At 42.0% G+C, this 20,635-nt stretch overlaps 1 protein-coding gene across 3 annotated transcripts in view; it reads right to left on the bottom strand.

The window, feature by feature from the left end:
• URB1 (URB1 ribosome biogenesis homolog) overlaps nt 1-18,388 on the bottom strand; it is a 56,727-nt gene extending 38,339 nt beyond the window's left edge. Inside the window, exons 1-12 of one of the 3 annotated variants that reach the window (XM_082055021.1) lie at nt 18,228-18,388; nt 17,845-17,984; nt 15,993-16,144; nt 13,823-13,955; nt 11,593-11,689; nt 10,081-10,166; nt 8,039-8,164; nt 5,455-5,585; nt 4,149-4,344; nt 2,806-2,943; nt 2,244-2,417; nt 1,436-1,586 (exon numbers count right to left, since the gene is read on the bottom strand). In XM_082055021.1, the coding sequence (XP_081911147.1) occupies nt 1,436-1,586; nt 2,244-2,417; nt 2,806-2,943; nt 4,149-4,344; nt 5,455-5,585; nt 8,039-8,164; nt 10,081-10,166; nt 11,593-11,689; nt 13,823-13,955; nt 15,993-16,144; nt 17,845-17,984; nt 18,228-18,375 (1,672 nt within the window). In that variant the 5' untranslated portion in view covers nt 18,376-18,388. Of the gene's footprint in view, nt 1-1,435; nt 1,587-2,243; nt 2,418-2,805; nt 2,944-4,148; nt 4,345-5,454; nt 5,586-8,038; nt 8,165-10,080; nt 10,167-11,592; nt 11,690-13,822; nt 13,956-15,992; nt 16,145-17,844; nt 17,985-18,227 lie in introns of those variants that run through there. The other 2 variants (XM_082055022.1, XM_082055023.1) reach the window with 2 other exon arrangements.
• Nucleotides 18,389-20,635: the final 2,247 nt, after the last annotated feature.

The following is a 20,635-nucleotide window of genomic DNA, read 5'->3' as shown; positions in this document are numbered from 1 at the left end:
CTGCTCCAGGAAGTCTCACTGTGGAATATGTCCTATGAAGGGCATGAAACTGGCTGTAGATTAATCTTTAGTCTGTAAAGTAAAACATTGCAGGCTGCTAGCCAAGCTACAGAGAGTACTAAAACTTGCAGTTCTCTGCAATGGGACCAAGAAAGTAAGTCCTTCAGGAGTGACACTGGTTTTGAGAGAGGAAAACTGAAGCCTTCACTCCCACACTCTCTCCCTCTTCCAACACTTGCATGCTTCTACTTCTGTGCTACCGCAACACAAGCATTTGTGCAGCCACAGTAACTGCTTCAAAAAAAATAAGCTCATGATAAAATATGTTGGCCAAACTAAAATCCCTCCAAAAATTATTTTTTTAGACATATCACACTCCCTGCATGTTTTATCATGTGGCTGAAAAATACTCCTACAATCATAAAAGGGTCAAGGACAGGAAGGTTACATTCAACAAAGGGAACTGCAGAGTCCTCCACCGGAGAAACGCCATGCACCACTACACACTGGGGGCTACGGAGCTGGAAAGCAGCTTGGCAGAAAAGGATCTGGAGGTCCTGCTGGACACCAGGTTGAACATGAGCCAGTGATGTGCCCTTACCACAGAGAAGGCTACTGGTGCCCCAGGCCGCATTAGGCAAAGCATTGCCAGCAGGTGAGGGAGGTGATCCTGCCCCTCTGCTCAGCACTGCTGAGGCCACAGCTGGAGTGCTGTGTCAGTTCTCGGCTCCCCAGTACAAAAGAGACATGGACATAACTGGAGAGAGTCCAACAAACAGCCATGAAGGTGATGAAGGGACAGGAGCTTATCTCTTATGAAGGAAGGCAGGGAGAGCTGGGACTGTTCAGCCTGGAGAAGACTCAGGGGGATCTTATCAATGTGTATAAACACCTGAAAGGAGGATGAAAAGAGGACAGAGCCAGGCTCTTCTCAGTGGTTCCCAGCGACTAGAGGCAATGGGCATGAAGTAAAACACAGGAGGTTTCCTCCAAACATCAGGAAACACTTTCTCACGATGAGGGTGGCCAAGCACTGCCACAGGCTGCCCAGAGAGGTTGGAGCCTCCATCCTTGGAGATATCCAAAAGCCACCTGGACATGGTCCTGGGCAACCAGGTTTGGGGAGGGGGGCTGGACAAGATGACCTTCAGAGGTACCTTCCAGCCTCAACCATTTGTGATTCTGTGACAGCAGAAAGGCAAACTGCTTAACCTCCTAGTAGCAATGGCAACCTATTCGTCAAACTGTGTTCTTAGGCAATTCTGATACTGGTCAGAATTAAAGTGCTCAAAGAACTGAACAAAACAAAGATGAACAGTAAATGTACTAGTGACTTCTGGACTCTGATGAAGCTAACTACCTTACATAGGATAAGGATTTCACAACACCCGTTCACACATATGTTGGAAGGGGTAACTCCACCTGCTTTGCCTACCATGCTGTTCAGCAGCTTCTGCTGTGTCAGTCATTGCCTTCACAGTGGAGATATTGCTCTCTCTTTTCTCCTCTTGGCCACCATGGTGCTCTCTCCCTTGCTTCAGAAGGGACTGCCAGACAGCCACTATATTGTTCATGTCTGGTAAAAGCTAGAAGCAAAAACAGTTAATTGCAATAGCTCTCCTGTGTGAGACAAAGCTCTTGTGATAAAAATATTCACAACCAATACAAGGATTTGCTGCTCTTGACAAAGGTTGGAACTGATCTTAAATGCCATCAGAAAAAGATCTCAAATCAACTACTGTACTTTCACTTCTGTAAAACATAAATACTGGAAATAACACTTTATTGAAAAAGTTTCCTGTAAAAAAATTACAGTTTAGTTCTTCATCCTCATGGTATATTTTCAATCCAAGTGCTACACTGTCTTGTAACTTCTTACTCGGAATGAACTCTGCTGGCTACAACTTCCCTGAACCAGGAGGAGAATTTGCTCTTGGAGAGAGAATTTGCTCTTGAGAGAGCCTGCTCTTGGAAATCATTTGCAGCACAATAGCTGCCAATATAACAAATTTGTCTCACAACAAAATTTTATTTGCATTTCCATCATCCAGCTTTGTTAGGAAATGTAGACTACTACCACACTAGTTATTAACACCTTTTAACCCATAGTATCTTTGGGCAGGGGGAGGGGAAGGCTATCTCTGGGCTCCCAGGCCATAACCACTTGAGGAAAAAGTTCAGAGGAGTAGTTATCTGCTGCAAAATTACTCACGTTATACCCCAATTTTCCCTTTATTTTGTACCTTGCTGACGGCTTCTCTGTACAGCTGGACGAATTCCTGCATCATCGACAGCGTGTATATTTCTGACTTCTGCCAAGTTTCTTCATTCAAACAGTACTCTATATTCTTCAAGGCTCTTCTCAGAACCATTGATACAAGCGACAGTACGCTGTGCTTCACTACTGTGCTGGGTAACTAAAAGAAGGAAGTTAAATTGGTGACGTTTCATCACTTCCTCTTATGCCTTGCACATAATCTGTACTCTGAATATATGTTAAAATTCGTTAATGAATTAATTATTTCCTAAACCTTGGCTTGCAGGAAAGAATCTGTAGGTTTTCAGATTCCCAGCCTAAATCACTAGTGAGCACTGGCAGAGCTGGTGCTTGTGAATGGCTCTTGGAAGCAGTGGCATTGGGTTTTAATCCATTTCCCAGTGCTTCCCCAAACCAGCTTTATCCTGGGACAGACACTATAAAACGTATGTAATCAACCAAATTAAGAAACTTATTGGACGAACACACATTTAAACAGTATTACCGAGGGCAGAAAAATCTGCTGAAATACTATAGACCGCTCTTACATTTAGTCCTTGGGTGAACATTATTTTATTGCACACTGCAGGGACTGTTGTTACCATCACCATGGAAAGCAACTTGGGAAGAGGAATAAACTCTGAAGTCTTAAAAGAATTGGAAATCTCTGGTTGAGCCTCATAGATCTGAAACAAAAATAACAATTTAATCTATCTCCAACAGCCTCGGAGATAACAGCTCAATCTAGGGAGCATTTCACAGAAGGGCTTTGACTTGTCTAAAGTAACGACTGCATTAAATATCAAGTTTTATGCAGACATGCTACAGAGCATCCCCCAGACTCCTATTCAACTAACTGGAACATCTGTATGTGACCTGCACCACTGCTAAAGGCCACTCTTTTTCAACAGACTGCAAATCCTACTTGCCCATTTTAAGCTAAAGCAAAGAGGAACACTCAGAAAGGACAAAAGGTTTTTCTAGCTGAGCTTCTACATTGCTGCATCTCAAAACATGTACCATCAACGTGATGTTTCCCACCGCTTCTTATGCCAATTCCTTCCTTCCTGGTTTAGTTAAATGTTTACAGAGTCGTCTGCTCCGAGCATGGCTTTTTACCAAATGCCCTTCTAACTCTACGTCTACACTTTTTAAAGCAGCTGTGGCTCTAAGCCATGGCTTGCTTTCCTCAGGACCCACAGAAAACAGGATACCATTTTCATCCCTTCCATTTACCGTTTTCGACGTTTAGCAGCATCCTGCTGGTCCCTTCCTAACATACCTACAGTAACTGATGGTGTTATTTCAGAACCATTAAGTCCTTCCTGTTTAGCTCACTTAAACCTCAGTCACCTAATTTCCCCAGGGCTGAACTGGTTTGTTTAAAATCATTATTTGTGAAATATTGTGCCTGTTTGCTTTTTTAGTGATTTCAATAAATTCTAAAGCACTGTGCCTTTACAGCTGTGAACACATCTTCAGACATGAATTTTCTCTGATACAGAACAGCTGCTTCTGAAACAAAAAAACCACCACTCCCTGATCCTCAGCTTAGTTCCTCTGAAATCAGTGAAATTTTGTCCATTGTCACCAGGAAGACCTCAGCTAAGAACATGAATTCGGAGTTAGTTTACACCTAACACAGCCACACCACAGGCTGGCCAGGCTCTGTACTGCACAGTACCCAAATTGTAACAAATTTTACAAAACACTGGCATTATAATATCTGTCTGTAATAAAAGCAAAGGCAGGCTTTCCAATCTACTACCAAGTTCCTTTGCTTGATAACTTTTCTGTAGGTCAGGAACGTTTGACTTTACCATCTTTCCTACTACAATTTTGTGTAATTCTGCACTACTGGAGAGGTGTTGTGCATCATTCATACTCTTACCTTTTTGAGTAACTTTATATTGTCCATCCAAGCTGACTTCAGTCTAGGAACAAAGGAATAGTGGGTCTCCTTAAAGTATCTATTCAATAAATCTGGGCATACTTTAAGAATATTCACCATGAGATCAGCAACCATTTCATCTTCTGTTGCAGTTTTTAAACCAAGCAGAAAGCGCAGAAGCACCATATTTCCTCCCCTAGTGAAGACAAAAAAAAAAACTTTTTAAAAAGAAATCCCTATTTCGATACTTTACATGCAATGCTAACTCTGCAACTCTTCTAACTGTTGCTGGGGTAAATTCAAGGCAAGACTTCTCACATCACTGGCATAATTTCTGAGTTTATACTCAGAAAAGTAAGAACTGAATTTACTTCCAGGTTTTCTGCATAACAAAGAGTAATTACTTTTAATTAAACCAACAATGTTTTAGAAATATTCTAACCAAACTTCACAAAGCTAAAAATGTAGAATTGAAACAATATTAAATTTGCAAACATTTTCTGTGGTCTTTCAGTCCTCTTTTTTAAGTTTACTTCTGCATGTCCCTAAGCAAATGAGAATATTGCAGATACCAGACGAATACCAGCTAAAATTTTGCTCAAAGCAAGAGACAACCTGCTCTAGCACCACTCAGTGTTAGTACCCACTACTACAATCTAGTACCTTCTTTGTCCACCTAATGTGAGAACTCCTCCATGGATTTATAAGAGTCTCAATTATTTTCTCTATCTATTATAATCGCAGTGAACACATATTTTAACTAGTTAGGCGATGAAAACAGTAGGGCAAATAGGTGCTTCCGGGTAAGTGTTGCAGGTCAAATTCTAACACTACTGAAATAAATGTTGACATTTTGTCAAAATCTGGGATAAACCACATCTGGTTCTACGAAACGTAAATTAGACTAGATATTCTACTACCGCCTGGTTTACACTGCAGCTCTGATGCTTTATTTTCACCTCAAAACAAAAAAAATCTATGGTGCAAAATCACACCTTACAATAAGAGACCTCATCTAGTTATTCACAGAGATGTCTCAGAGAAACACGACTGCTGCCTAAGCCCCTATGAACAGGGTAGGGTGCTCTCTAGTACGCAGAGGTATAAGGAGATCTCATAGCTTGATCTTGAAAAGATAAAACCAAAACAACCCAATGTGTTTATTTCTTCTGCCACAGAGGAAAGAGAAAGTAAAGTTCAGTGAAGTTACTGGCAAAGGCCTAGAAGTGCAGACAAGTTAACTAGCAAGGTCTCCCTTGTTCCTAGCAGAGAGCACACACACAATCTCAGCTGTCTAGTGACTTACTTGCCAGAAGTTCCAAGACTTGGATCATAGAAAGTTATGCCATGTTTCAGAGAGCAGCAGAGGTCCATTAAGAAATTATGGACAAGCTCCCGTATCATCATCTTTCCCACCTCTTCAGAACCTTGGGTCACCTATAAAAACCAAAAAAGGAGTTAAAAAGGCTGTCACAGAAGAAAAGATTACACCAATTTCACTATTGTTTTTATGAAGCTCCTTTTATATAGTTTGACTTTTGTTCAGATTAACATGGCAAATTTCAATTTCTGTATTAAATACATTAGATATCGCAATATTTTTTGTTTCAAGGAAAGTAACCTACCGAATTTAGGAACGTATGTATTATCTGCAGGGCATTACTGACTTAGGGCTTTTTGCTAAGAAGCCAGACAGAAGAAGATAGAGAAAAGTCAAGCTAAAGTAGTGATACAAAACTTAGATAAATTGGGCAAGGCCATCCTGGGACTTTGAAGTCAATGATCTAATATTTAATCTGAAATAAACAACTTTCAACTGTACAGGCCAAGTCCACTATGAGGAAGTTCAGAAAGACCAAAAATCAGCACAAAGCACGTGAAACAAGCATGTGTATGTTTTTGGGGACAATTCGGTAGAAGACGGAACAACTTTACTAACAGGGCAAGAAAGACGGAGAGCTAACAATGCACCGAATACGCCAACACTTCAGGGAAGGGAGGTGAGGCATCAATGCCATTACAGTCACCATACAAAAATGGAAGAAGTGACGAAATATCTACGTCAAGTAAAAAATTGAAAAAAAAAAGTGAACCCAGATTCCATCGACACTTTACCTCCAGCACAACTAAAGACCTCTACACATGAGAAGTCTCTTGACAACTGCAAACCATATGACTCACAAGGACTGCATGAAATTTTAAGAAATTAAAATTACTCAAAACTGAAATGCAGGTTTATGAATAAGATTTGCATTGCTCCATGCAGACACCTACTAGAAACAGCACTCCTCCAGAGAGTGTTTACAATATATCAGGATTGGAATTCCATAGGCATAAACATCCAGTAGAAGAAGGCAGTTGTTCAGTGTTCGAAGTTTTGAAGAATGGTTGGGCTTCTAAAGACCAAGGGTTAATCAACACAAAGGTGAAAATTTGCAGCCCAAACCCACTGGAAACACAGAAGCCTTTTTACTGCTTTGCACTGGGCTTACAGTCATGCCTTAGATATTCCCATAGTGAAAAGGAGGAAAAAAGAGAGATTACGAGATCAAGAAAAGCAAAAAAGTGAAAATGTAACCTGTTTATGAGATGACAAAATACCTGCAGTACTAACCCACCAGCTGTGGCCCTGATCCTTGTCTCATTTATGACTTTAGGAATGTGATTTCATGGACCAGTAGCATCAATAATGGCTCAACCCTCAGAAATCCTGCCAGCCTCTCAAACAGTGCAAACTGAAAAGGCTGGCAGCTATCTCAGGAGCTCAGCTCTCTGTGCTGGTTTGACCGAAAATGAATTAATTTTCCTTTATGCAGTTAGAAACCTTTCTTTTTCACAGCTAGCACAGTTGTTGTTTGAATTTAGCTTGAGAACAAGAGATAACACCCCAGCACAGAGTTAATGTTTTTAATTGCTCTTGTCTGGGAGCCAAGAACATTCTGAGCGCTCTCCCCACAGGTGTGAGACAGTGAGGAAGGGGGGTATAGATGGGGCAGAGCCTGACTGACATCCAGACTGATCAATAAGAGTATTCCATCCCATCAGTGTCTTGCTTCATATTTGAGGAGAGTCAGGATCTTCTGCTTTGACTGTCTCTTTGTTGGAGCTGTGACAGAAAACTGTTCGGGGGAGTTCAGTTTGGGACTTTCATTAGTTTGGCCTGTTGCCATCTTGCTGTTCTGGGCCTTTGCCTCTGGGCCTTTCTGCCTTTTTTCTCTCTCCTCTCTCTAAGACCAGCTGCTCGGGACCAGGTGCTGTTTCCTAGAACTGGCTGCTTGATGCAGATGGAGTTTGTGAGGAATTGCATTGAGTATATTTATTTTATATTCTATTATATATAGATATATATGTAGTAGTAGCGTATTAGTATTTTGTTACTTAATTAAACTTTGTTTATCTCAATCCAGGTTTCTCCCTTTCCATTCTCTTCTCTATTTGGGGGGTGGGGTTGGAGTGAGCGAGCGGCTATTGTGGCTATATTGCTAGCTCGTGTTAAACCACAGCAGTCTCGTGTCAGATCAGTGTGTAGGATGGGAACGAGGTATGTGGCAAGAACATTGCTCCTGATATATTCTCCTATGGAGAGAAATGTTTGTTCGGGCTGTGGAATGAATACAGCACTCTCACCCGAAAGCCCCATTTCTCCCTGGCTAACAGATCTGCACTGCAGTTCTGGTCATGAGAGAGGGGAAATAAACACTCCTCCTCAAGCAGTGAGAAGCAGCAGAAAATCAAGATTTCTTTTCAAGTAGCTTCAGTAGATCCCTCTTCTTGAGTATCTCAAGGTTGGAGCAACTGGGAGCTATTTCAAAGCCTGTGGGCTGCAAGAGGGGCATGGGGGGGAAATGCAGGACAAGGACTAGGAGGTACAAAGAAATAAGTTACCAGACCTTTAAATCCCCAGGGCTGACATCAGTAATCCCATTCCACCGGTAAAGTGAAGAAATGTGAATCAACACATCTGCAGTAAAAAAGCGCACTTTCTGGGTTTTGGTGATATTTTTATTTTGAACGACCTGAAAACAATGAGAAAAAAACCCAAACAAGTATTAATTGCAAGTTATCACAAAATAACAGCAAATTAGCAATGCACTTCATTCTTCCAGTACAGACACAGCTCGCTCTCCTCACTACAGTGAAAGAAGGTTCTGCCTGTCCTGTTAGCACTTCTTTCAGATGCTCCCGCTCACACCCTGATATGGATGAAGCCATAGGACTCCACATGCTGAGCGGGACAGACTTGCAAGTTCAACTAGAGAGCACAGAATGTATTTAGACAGCCACAGACTAGGATAATGGAAACCTACCAGTTCAGATGGTAGGACCTGCTACAAGTAAAGTTTGAGTGAAAGGGAAAACACAGTGGAGGAAGTTCTTAGAAGTTCTCCTACTGTTTTATCCAGTCCTTGTTTTTTTAAATCTCATCTTCCTTGCTAAACTAAAGGAGTCATGCAGTGTGTTAGCTTTCGCCAATAACATAACATGACATGATGTATGATTCCCACATGGGAAAAGCTTAATTTAGAAAACAAAGTTTCAGGGAGGTTTATTTTACATTTAAATGTTAGCTTTTTTCTCCTTCTTCCAAGGTTATTGCAATAGAAAAATGAAATAATATTTTTGGCTTTAAACTGTCACTTGTGGAAAATGTGAGTCTGAGACAGGCTCTTATGGTTACACTCTAAATTTGAAACTATTTTTTCTTCCTTTCCTCAATTGGTCATACAACAGCTTGTGCAACATTGCAACACTATTTCAAAACAGAAATTTAAAAAATCATAGATACTGAAACTAAAAGCATTTAAATATATATATATATATATATATATATATAAATAAATCTCTGGTGCAGCTACTGTACCAACAGCAGCAATAAGCTGGTGCATCACAGTGAAAGAGGCACTGCCATGCTCAGAACCTAAGGGACAACAGAGCATGGGAAACGCAGTCAAGACTAAACCAACTCACACATCCTTCAGCAATTCCTGCTCTCAAGTTTTCTGTCTCAACTGTGCTATATCACAAGGTTATTTCTGTCTGCTATCAAAGAATCAGAAAGAACAACTTCAAAGAGGAGCACACTTACCTCTCCCATGGTACTTTTGGATAGCAGGTGGAAGGTACCCTTTCTTTTTCACAAAAACTTCTGATTTTGGCAAGACAATTTTATGATAAGACTTCCCTTTTCCTCTACCCCACCAAGAAGTAACTTTGACTGAATTTATCTCCTGCAGCAGAAACCTTGCCATCCTAGCAGGAAGCAAGTCCAAAAACCAGCTATCCAGGGCCACAGGATGTGGCCCCAACAGAGCTCTGCCAGGGCTGGTTGGGGAACAGTACCGCACACCCTTCAGCTACAACCAGACAGCTCCTAGAAACCCATTTCATGCCACAGTCTCCATGCTAAAAACACACACAATCCTTTTTCTCCTGGAAAGAGGGTACTGCGTGTCATTACCTAGTTCAGAGCTAACAAACTTAGCCAAATCTAGCTGACCTCCCCATTTCAGCATGAGACACATTAATTGAAGGATCAAATCTTACTGCCACTGGAAGCACCAAAAAGACTCCAGTTCTTTTGACCTTCAGGCTTGGCACTGATGCAGTCACAACCCACGAAACAATCAGAATCTGCTGGACACCACATGCTAAAGATGAGCTGAAATTAGGGTCCAAGTACAAGCTATGCAATGACTTCCTTTAAAGGAGGGCATTGGAAAAGCGTAACAAGCCTCTCTCCTGAACAGTAATACAGCCAAGCTATCAACCTTGAATGAATACTGGCAGTAACGGACACACTGAAAAACTTGCAGCAGCACAGTACCAACATCCTAAAGAGCGATACATTTTATGAGAAATTACTGCAAAACTGTTTCCAGTAGCAAATAAAACAGAAAACAAGAGACAATGCAGTTTCAAGGGCATATCATACCTTAGTTTTCAGTGTGGAAAGTAGAAGATTGACAGTGGAAACCTTGTCTTCCTTTATTTCAGAGCGAAGAATATCTGGAATGAAATCTAAGAAGACATTTCAAATGTTAAAACGTGAAAGCTATTTTCATACTAAAATGCTTCAGGGAATTCATATCCATTTCTCTTCAGTGTCATATTTACCGTGCTGTTATATTTAAGGATGAACCAAAAGGCTGCAATCAGGGTTCAGGAGGATAATGTGTCTGTAACTAAAGTGATGAACAAGGAATGCTGGCAAACCTACCTTATAGTAACTAGCTAATTTGTCAGCTTGGTTATTAACACTTATTGCAACAGCATCTGTCAACTTCAAACGTATTCTGGGCCCCAGAGTGCTGTGCACTATTGAAACTTGAGGAAATGCCTATCCTTTCCATTGAAGGAGTCACAGTTGTTTCACTGAGTGGTTCTCAAATCTTCAACCACATGCCTCATCTTTTGGCTCACCTGTGCATCCCAAAGTCAGAAAACTTCAGTTTACAGAGAACTTCAGTATCTCACAGGGGAATGCAACCCAGCTGTGCTGACTGGATCTATGTGTGCACTGCCATTCCCCATTCTGAAAGACCTGAACAACTGTGAGCAATTAAAGGAAACCAGCAGCCCCAGGGCAGCATGAACAACAGAAGTAGATCATTATGGCTGGTTCTCATTCCCTCATCCTAGAAGAAATTAAATGCTGCCAGCTAATGACTTCTATTTTTTAGAGCATTTCTAGATCCTTTCTGAATTCTTTCATAGCTTTACCAAGAGTCATAATTCACAACTTGAGGAACATCAGCAATAGACTGCAAACCATCAAAGTCAACAGAAGTGTTACATTATCTTCAGCCCATAAGGGATCAAATATTAATCAAGTGTCTGTAAGATTCAACTTTCTGGATCCTGTTTGACCCCCTCTCAAAGAGACATGGGTGTAACACACTCCTGAACTGCACTCCCATGAGATACCTCCATAAACGATGCAAAGGACATTATACCAGTCTCCTGAATCTTTGATAAAAATCAGTCTAATGCAGTATGCAACAGTTGTCCCGCATGAGGATAAAAAGGTATGCAGTCTTTAACACTTTACAAAATATTTTTAATGCAACATATCCACTACTACTGTGTTATGAGCAAGGCTGAAGGCCATGAAGTTTTTTTTCTGCTTATTGAATCTATGGCCTCAAAGTTATACTACCTTTTTTACGCGTGTCACCAAGGGCTTCCTATTTTTGCAGAGTTTTTGAAGATGGCAAACATTATTCTCAAGCAGAAAAGGCACTCATTAGAATACTGAAGAAGTTTAAAGCTTTTCGGGGACTAAGATTAAAAATATGTATTTTGTATCTTATTAGTACAGTTTAAGTGCTTCATATTTTGAATTAGCTCATATTTATTACCACCTATAAAAGACCCTGCCAAAAAAAAAAAAAAACAACAACAAAAAAAAAACACAAACAAAAAACCACAAGCAATTGTGCTGTACCTTTTAGTTCCAGCACCTGTGTCAAGACTGCATTGTCACCAGCAATTAAAAACGAGAGAGCAAACTGAATATAGGCCATACGGACATCAGGTCTCCCCTAAAAAAAACAAAAGGCACTGTTAGCATACTGATTGTACACAACTGCAAAATTAATACTGCAACAATTCATTTTCATTGTAAGTACTACAAAAAGGTAAATTAAACAACTTCTATAAACATGTTGCATATAGCCATACACATTTTTCTATACAATACATCCACAGTATATTCATCTGAAAAACTTCTTGCATTAAGCAGACCACAGTCTGTTAAAGTTAACATCAAAAAGGCAGGTGTCCTAGTTTACCTATTTTTCAATTCTCAACATATGAGACGGGCTGTAAATAAAACAACACTTTAACAGTAGTTTCATGCCAAACCCTTGTACACACATCACTGAACATCCTCACTTCCGCACCACTTGGTACACTGGTGAATTCACAAAAGCACTCAAGAATGGCAATGACAGTAGCGCTGCTGCAATTCCTTATTGCACAGGCTTCCAGAGCAGTGCCAGTCTTGAGGACCCCTGTCTCTTGTTGCCATTACGGAGCTGCAGTGCATTACACACATCCCTCAGCTATCACAGCTGCTCATGCAGCTACCCAGGTCATGAGACTAAGACTGCCAAAAAACCACAAACCTACCCTTAAAAAAGGGGCTAATATGTTATAAAACTACAAATTCAGGCACAGTGGAAGTAATGAAAGCATTGGCTAGAAAAGGATCATAGGATATAAACATGATTTATAACCTTTTGAAACTTATTGCGCAAAATTAAGCTATGTGTAAAAATGCCTGAAAGAAAATACTGACTAGGTTAAACATAAGACAGAAGTGACTTACGAAAGGGTTGAAAGAAGAAATAAAGAGAAAGAAATGAGATTTTGCTGTAAGCTCTGGGCCTGATACTTTTGTATTAAAAAATTCACCTCTGATAGCCAGTTTTGACATAATAGTTTCACTGAAAGCTGAGCAAGAGTATGATCTTCAATCTGAATCTAGAAACTTTTTTTTCTTGTACCTTACTTGCATATCTAATAAGCTTATGGTCCAAACATTTTCATTTAAGGGGTGGAGGTACTCTTAAACCTCTGCAGTAAGGTCAGTAACATGAAATCTGACATTCCCTAAATGCTTTATATATAAAGCAATCACATAGAAGGCAAAAAACCAAACACACCCCTTTGTCCCCTAAGCCACCTTTTACAGCCTCATTTTTGACCACAGGTGGCACAAACCCAACACAAATGTACACTTTTTTTTTCTGCAAGTCATCTTTAAAAACTAGAAACAATGTATCAGCATTTAAAATAATAGCAGATTTATTATGCAGTTATATTTGGAATGAAATATAAATATTTTTGTCCTGAGACACTGGTTCAGATCAGCCCTGATTATTTTTAGCAAATGGAGAGGAAACAAGAAATAAAGTTCCTTTTGGAAAAAGAGGAGTGACTCTTTGTACTCACTCGCATATGCTCCTCAAGGATTTCCACAAAGAGACTGTTTAACGCTTCTGGTTATATTTTCAAATGCAATTACCCTGACTGCACTACTACTGGGCAAAGTACTCTCTCAATTTCTACAACTGCAGAACCTCTATTTATTTCAGTGGGACCAAACGCATTGGAAAAAAAAAATAAGCTCTTCCCAAACACAGCACTGAATAGTTTTCAGGAGTTTAAGATTCCTTTCACTCCATTTTAGACATTAAAAGGGTAGCCCACAAAAACTACACATTTCTATTTCATCACAGTTTATTAGAACCAGACAAGGCACTTTGATATTCTGCAGTAAATTCTACAAGGTGATGTAAAAATAAGGTTATCCTGAGGAGCTCTGCACCCTGACAAGATGAGAAAGACCAGCATCGGATGGAAAACAAAGCAGGCTATACCTCGAGGGTGCAGGCCAGCTCTCCCACTACCACAAATACTCAGAAACATCCCCTGGGGACTTCTTATATAAGTGGATGGGAAGCTCTTACCTCATAGATCAGTTCTGCTGGCAATTAAAAACAATCAAGACGCATTTCAGCCTGACACAGGACAAGAAAGAATAGGCAAGCTCTTGTAGACCAAAAAAAAAGTAAAGAGACTTTGACAACAGTTTAGTTTCAAATACTTGGCAGAAGAAAACTGATGGCACCATGGTGTAGCATTGCATGTCACACAGCAGCTTAATTTACCTTCTTACATCTTTTTTTCAATAATCCAGGCAGAAGCTTATTATTGAAATCAAAATGGCTATACACATCCCTCGCTGTATCTGGCCCCTGAGCCACCATTGCTGACAACAGGGTAAGACACACACGGCTCATCCTAAAACAAAAGGCAGAGGAAAACCTGCAGGTTATTTCCAGGATGACAGTTACACAAACAACCAAATCAACAGATCAAAATTCAAAGAAATACCTTTTTGCTGTAAAAGAAATTATCCCATTCCAGCTCCAACACCCACCCAAGCCTTTGGGAGCTTCAGGCATGAAGCAGTTCTAAGTCAGTGCCAACATGAGCAATCAAGATAGCTGTTAGGAAAGCATCCCCGGTCAAGCAAAGCTCTTGCTGCACTTGATGGGAGCTTTAGTTGAATAAGTAACGAACCACTTTAATGACCATCACAATGCAGATTTAGGCCAAACACACATTATTCCGCTATTCACAAAGCACTTAGATTTTCTTTGTGAACTGCCTATTTCTACAAGCTTATGTCTTGCACAGAGTTCCCACTCCTGCAAGTGTTTCTCTACTTTACTGCCACAAGCAGGTCCATAGGAGTTACAGCTGGTGCTAAAGTTAAGGACATACACAGCACAGGTCAAACTAAGACTGATTTTTTTTGTTTTAGCTGAATGACAGAGGTTTTCTTCGGTTGAAGTATGCAGCATGACCCTGTCATAAACTAAATCCTAAGATCTACACTCAGTTTTGACTCTTGCTTACTGACCACTAGGAAAATTTGTCTGAGAAAACAGAATGGAAGTTAAAACAACAAAAAACACATTATTTTAGGCAGGATAATGGCAACTGGGAAGGAGGGGAGAGGGAAGAAGGGAAAGCCTATTTATAATCTTCCCAAAAATTACACTGTAATGAGAGGCTGGATATTCACTTTATAAAGTAGGATAAAAGGAAGAAAGTGCCAAAATTTAAGAACTCCTAAATTCATGGGAGTTTGCCATTTATTTCAACAAGAAGATGACAGGACCATTGGCTACAAGTCTGCAGATCTCCATCATGTGAACAGCCACTACCACTATGGGGTTTGGAATCTGTCCATCATGTTTCATTCATGGACAATCCGTAAGAAAGCCATATGACTGAAGCAGAGATCCCATCTAGATATAACACCACAACAAAATCCCTTTGCACACCAAAGAGGTAGCACAGAAGTAGTAGAGCATATACCATCAGAAATCTGCAGCCTCCTCTGTGCAGGTTCTAGAAGGATTTCTCCAAAAGCTGTAATGAAGTACAGATCTTGCATAGTTTCAAAACTGACTTTACAATGTACCTATCCACTCATCTTTGGGATTCTATGTACAGTTAAAACGTTTGTTGCAGTAAGATCAACTGAGTGGTGCTGGAAGCACAGTTGTGTCCATGAACTGAAAAGCACAAAATTCTGACCTGTCGAAAGACCGAAAGACAAGCTACGCAGTCTCTATTTTTTTCTCTCCCTTCCTCTTCCTTCCAGATTTGTATTAAGATTTCTCTGGCACTTGGAACTTCTCTCAGCCTGTCCACAGGGCATGAGAAATTGTTGTGCAGACTGGATCAGATAACACATGAGTGCTTAAATAGGCCTAAAATGGCCTTAGATTTAAAAGATAGGAAATGTTGCAGAGGAAACAAGAACAACAAAAAAATCTATTATAGAAATGGAAATCTGACTACCAAAAATACAGTGAAATAAAGCACTCACTCAAGAGCAGCTTTTTTGCCATCATGAGACAGATTGCTTAGACACTGTCAACTACAAGAAAGCCCACTCCTCCCTGTTCCATGCAGTACATTTCACTTCACAAACCAAGTAGCATTAAAATAATAGGACTCAAAATACCATCCACCTTACCTCCCACTAGGACAGGCATAACCAACGAAAACTAACAGCCTCGGGAAAGTATCATATAGCATTAGATTGTGTATCATATCAGAGCTTCCACCTTGCAAAGACTTCCAAGTGCAATTATCTTATGAAATGTGGAACAGTATCACTACATAAAGGTGGATAACTAGGCAAAAAGTCAAGCTGAATTTTGCAACATGTTATACAAATGTGCAAGACCCAGACAGCTCCTCAGGATCAATTCAGAGCAACTGACAGAGATTCTCTGCAACAGTACAAAGAAAACTTACCTGTGATTTTCAGAATATAAAGCAGCATAGACCAATCTCATGTAGGAATGAATCAACTTTTTGACTATGTTCATTCCCACAACAGAAAAATGGGAGAGGTCACTGGCTGTCCTCAGTAAAATGGCCTCTAATGCTTGAAAGATTAATATCATCTGTAAGACATAGGAATATGTTAATATCTGCCAACAGCAGGCACAGCTTGAAATTATCAGTGGAGCAAACAGTAACAAACACCATTTAAAAAAGAGTAACCCCATCACAAGAGGAAAGCTTCCACATATGAAGTCAAAGTTAACTTCTGAATTCCCTTCCAAATTAACACTTCCTTTTCTATCGGATTAGTTCTTAGAGAGTGAATTTTCAAGGAAGGCCCTATACAGATACTATATGAAAGACCAGAGAACCACAGGAGGCAAGTCAACTCCTCATTTTTTTTTTTTTTTTCAGTTGCTAAACTCATGAAATTCAGTAGTATGACAGGACAAGTTCCACTGAAAGCCCAAGACAACATGCTGACTAAAGGCCTGGACAAATAAACTGAATGTCAAAAAGGGTTCCTCCTCAAATGGGAATTGAGACCTATATGTATGACTTGTCTGCATGTGCACAACAGCTTCTTGGGGGTGCAAACAATTCTCAGCACAGGCTGATGGATCTCAAAGGCCATTTTCAAGCTGGAGGCTAAGGCTAATGAACTGATGCTTTATGACACAACTGCTAGCAAGTGCATAATGAAACATGTTCAAACATGATCTAGTAAACGGACTAGAGTTGGACCAAGGGTTGGACTCGATGATCTCTGAGGTGTTTTCCAACCCAGTCGATTCTGTGATTCTGTGATTCTGTGAAACATGTTCAAGAAAACCACCTGAGCTGCTCCAGTCTTGCAGTTAACTCCTAGATGAGTGCAGAGACCACACAGCACTGGGACTGTATTCATTACAAGTATTAGTCTCTAGTAGTAAAGGGATCTTGAAGAAAGCACGTCACTGAACATGACACAAGTTGTCATAACACAGACAAAAATGATCATTTAACACAAAGACCGACAAGTGGAGGTTGAAAAGAACACTGTCCAATTTTACGTTATAAGCAGATTTAAGCTAATAATGCCACAGTATTCACAGTGAAAAGCATTTTTAAATTCTTTAGTTCATTCATCATATTCTGATGAGGAAAAACTGCATCCAGCTCAGATAAGAAAAGTGAGATCAACTTTACCAGTGGCTTCCTAGAAATACAGATGTATCAGGGAGGTGTCTAGTTATCTAAAAACAATTACTTCCACTGGACTATTTTTCTGTTTGCCTAACTGCATCTGTTGACCTCCTTACTTTTGAAATGGCCTTCTGATAATATCTAAAGAACCTTTAACAGCTTGATTTTGGCAGGACTTCCAGTTGCGTGTATCATTAAATCCAGAAACATCCTTGCACTGAAAAGGACATTATTTCCCACTTGATCAGTGCTTCTGCCACTGCGTCTTCAAGGAAAACAGACAAACTAACAAACAAACAAACAAACACAAACAACATACGTAGCAAAACCCATCCCAAATTATCAGTTATTTATGCTGTAAAGCATTTCTTCAGTGGTTCCTCTCCCAGCCTCGATGCATGGTGCCAGTCATTAAACTACAGGGTGTTTCAGAAAGATGGACCCAACATGTTACAATTACACAAAAATTAATGAACCGTTTAATGAGCTACCAAGCTTTAGTAACCTTTTTACAAATGCTCTATGTTCCCTCCACTAGTTGAACAGACTGTCACAGTTTCGCGGTTGTGGAGATATAGCGATTCCAAATTGGGTGAATCTTTTTGAAACGCCCTGTATAGCACGTCCGACTTACTTCACTTTCAGGTTTCCTCTCCCCGTCCAGAAGTTTGAAGATCTCAGCACACTCCATGGAAATTTTTACGTATCCCTCCACGACATCATATATCTCAGGCGACGGCAGCGTCTTCGCAACGGAGACGAAGGTCTCTAGACCTGCGAGGCCGGAGTGTCACCCGAGAGCCACCGCCTCACGTCTCACACGCTACGAGCTGCCCCCTGCCCGGGCTCGGGGCCCAGAGGAGCAGCATATACCAACGGGACAGCAACAGCTATCATCATCATCATCATCATCATCATCATCCCCACGCATTCCCCGGGCTCCCCGGGGAGCCGCTCCAGCCCGCGCCGCGCCCGCGGAGCACGCCTTTACCTCACCGCACCCCCCAGGCCCCTCACCCTTCCCGGCGGTGGTGGGGTCCCGCAGCAGCGCCTTGAAGCGGGCACCGTTGAACTCCTCCTCCTTCTTCTCTTTCTCCTCCTCACGGCACGCTCGCTTGGCCGCCGGCGGGCCGGCCGCGGGCACGCCGCGCCGCTTCACCGCCATGCTGCTGCCACTGCCCCCGCCCCGCAGAGGCCGCCCCGGAAGCGGCCGTGGCGGCGGCGCCGCGCCCCGGCAGGAAGCAGCGGCAGCAGCCGCCTCGTTTCCGCGGCCGGCCCGGGGGAGCGGCGGGATTGTGCTTCTGCCGCTCTGAGGAGCCGAGGGCCGGCCGCAGCGTAAAGTTCCCCCGCTGAATCGCTTATTTTATATATTTTTAAAATTTTATATTTAGTAGTAGTATTTTGTTACTTTATTAAACGGTTTTTAGCTCAGTCCACGGTTTCTTCCTTTGCTTTCGAGTATTTCCTGTACTTAGGAGCAGGGAGAGGTGGGGAGTGAATGAGCGGCTATCATGGTTTTGATTGCTAGCTGTGGTTAAACTATGACCGGGGGTTTTGCTCAGCCAAAGAGCTCCTAGGTGTAGTCTGGAATGTGGAGTCACTACTGGGAATGAGTTGCACATATTTTCAAAGCACAGGTCAGCATGGCATCTGGCAAAGCAATTCCTCTCAGGAAAGTCAGAGGTATTTTAAACTATTCAGAAAAAGCATTACTGAGCAAAACAGGCAGGTAAATGCACACATCTGCCCCAAGGGAACAAAGAAAATAAATGGGAGTTCAAAACCCCTATGCTGCTCCTTCCTTCTCAATCAGTTTTGAACCTCACGAACTTTCCCTACCATCATGCAACTGCAAAGGAGCATTGCACAGCAAGTTTTAGTTTCACAGCATTCTGAAGGAATAGCTAATACCCTCCTGCCTCTCCCAACGTGTTTGGCGGGTGATGCTGTCTGTACTCTTAAGGTGAGCATGAAGGATTGTAAAAGGTGATTGCCTGCATGAACTGGAGAAGAAATCCAAACTTCTAAAGTTCCTCCGCTGCAAGTTCAGCCAGCAGCCTGTGCCATGCAGGGGCAGCATTCACAGCCCCTGCCCATCCCAGGCCCATCTCTCTCCATGATGTTTCCCAGCGCTGCTGCTCCTCCCGCCTCTGCCCCAGCTGCCTTGCGGTTCATACAGAGCCCCCTCGCCAGCAGCACTGCCCTGTGGCCCCTCCGGCCTCCCCTTCGGAGCTTTCCAGGAGGAAAATGCCGTGTTGGAAAATGCCACGGCTGTGGCATCCCCCTCCGCTGGCATGGGTGTGGTGTTGTGCATGTAAGACTTGTCTGCTTGTTTCTGGTGATGGACATGTCCCTGTCACACATTTCAGTTGACATTTCGTTGCCCAAACCTGCCCTGTGCCTACCGTTATTGCATGCCAGAAAGCCGCCCTTCCAGTGGGGCACTTGGTCCCTGGGGTGAAACCCAAAGGTGTTTTGTACATGTGTGTGCATAAAGCATAAACTACACTTTGCATCGGAGAATCACAGAATGGTTGGGGTTGGAAGGGACCTCTGGAGATCATCTAATCCAACCCACCTGATAAAGCAGGTTCACCCAGAGCAGATCGCACAGGAATATGTCCAGGCAGGTTTTGAATGTCTCCAGAGAAGGAAACTCCACAACCTCTCTGGGCAGCCTGTTCCAGTGCTCTGGCACCCTCAAAGTAAAGAAGCTTCTCCTCATGTTTAGGTGGAACCTCCTGTGCTTCAGTCTGTGCCCATTGCCCTTCATCCTATCATTGGGCACCACTGAAAGGAGTCTGGTCCCGTCCTCTTGACACGCACCCTTGAGATATTTATAAACATCGATGAGATCCCCTCTCAGTCTTCTCTTCTCCAGGCTGAACAGACCCAGCTCTCTCAGTTTCTCCTCATAAGAAAGGTGCTCTAGGCCCCTCATCATCTTCGTAGCTGCCGCTGTACTCTCTCTAGTAACTCCTTGTCCTTCTTAAACTGGGGAGCCCAGAATCATCTAGTCCAAACCACCTGCTAAAGTACGCTCATCTAGAGCAGATCACACAGCAGTGTGAGTATGCGTTTGGTTGTCAGCACTATCAGTGCCCAAGTTGACAAAGAGCATTAAAAATAGTTATCACCATTTTTCTTTCCTGCTGCTTTGGAATGCTTTGATCACCTCATTTGAAGTGCATCCACATGGTCCTCACTGGTACTGCTGAGGGGTGAAAGCTTCTGGGGTAGGAAGACTTCAAAAGCAGACCTTCAGCACCCTGCAACAGTCTCTCATCCATCAGTGCTCCCAAAGCCAAGCAGGCTTTTGTCTCCACAGACATCACAGTTTCACAGTCCCATGCAGTCCTGAACCAAGAAGACACAGATTTTGGAGTGGAAGGGGAAAGCACGGGGTAGCAGAGAGAGGAGAGAAG

Source organism: Streptopelia decaocto (genome assembly GCF_964273445.1).
Source record: "Streptopelia decaocto genome assembly, chromosome: 1".
Classification (NCBI taxonomy): domain Eukaryota; kingdom Metazoa; phylum Chordata; class Aves; order Columbiformes; family Columbidae; genus Streptopelia; species Streptopelia decaocto.
The sequence above is the reverse complement of the archived record's forward strand: the minus strand, read 5'-3'. Positions and strand labels throughout refer to the sequence as shown.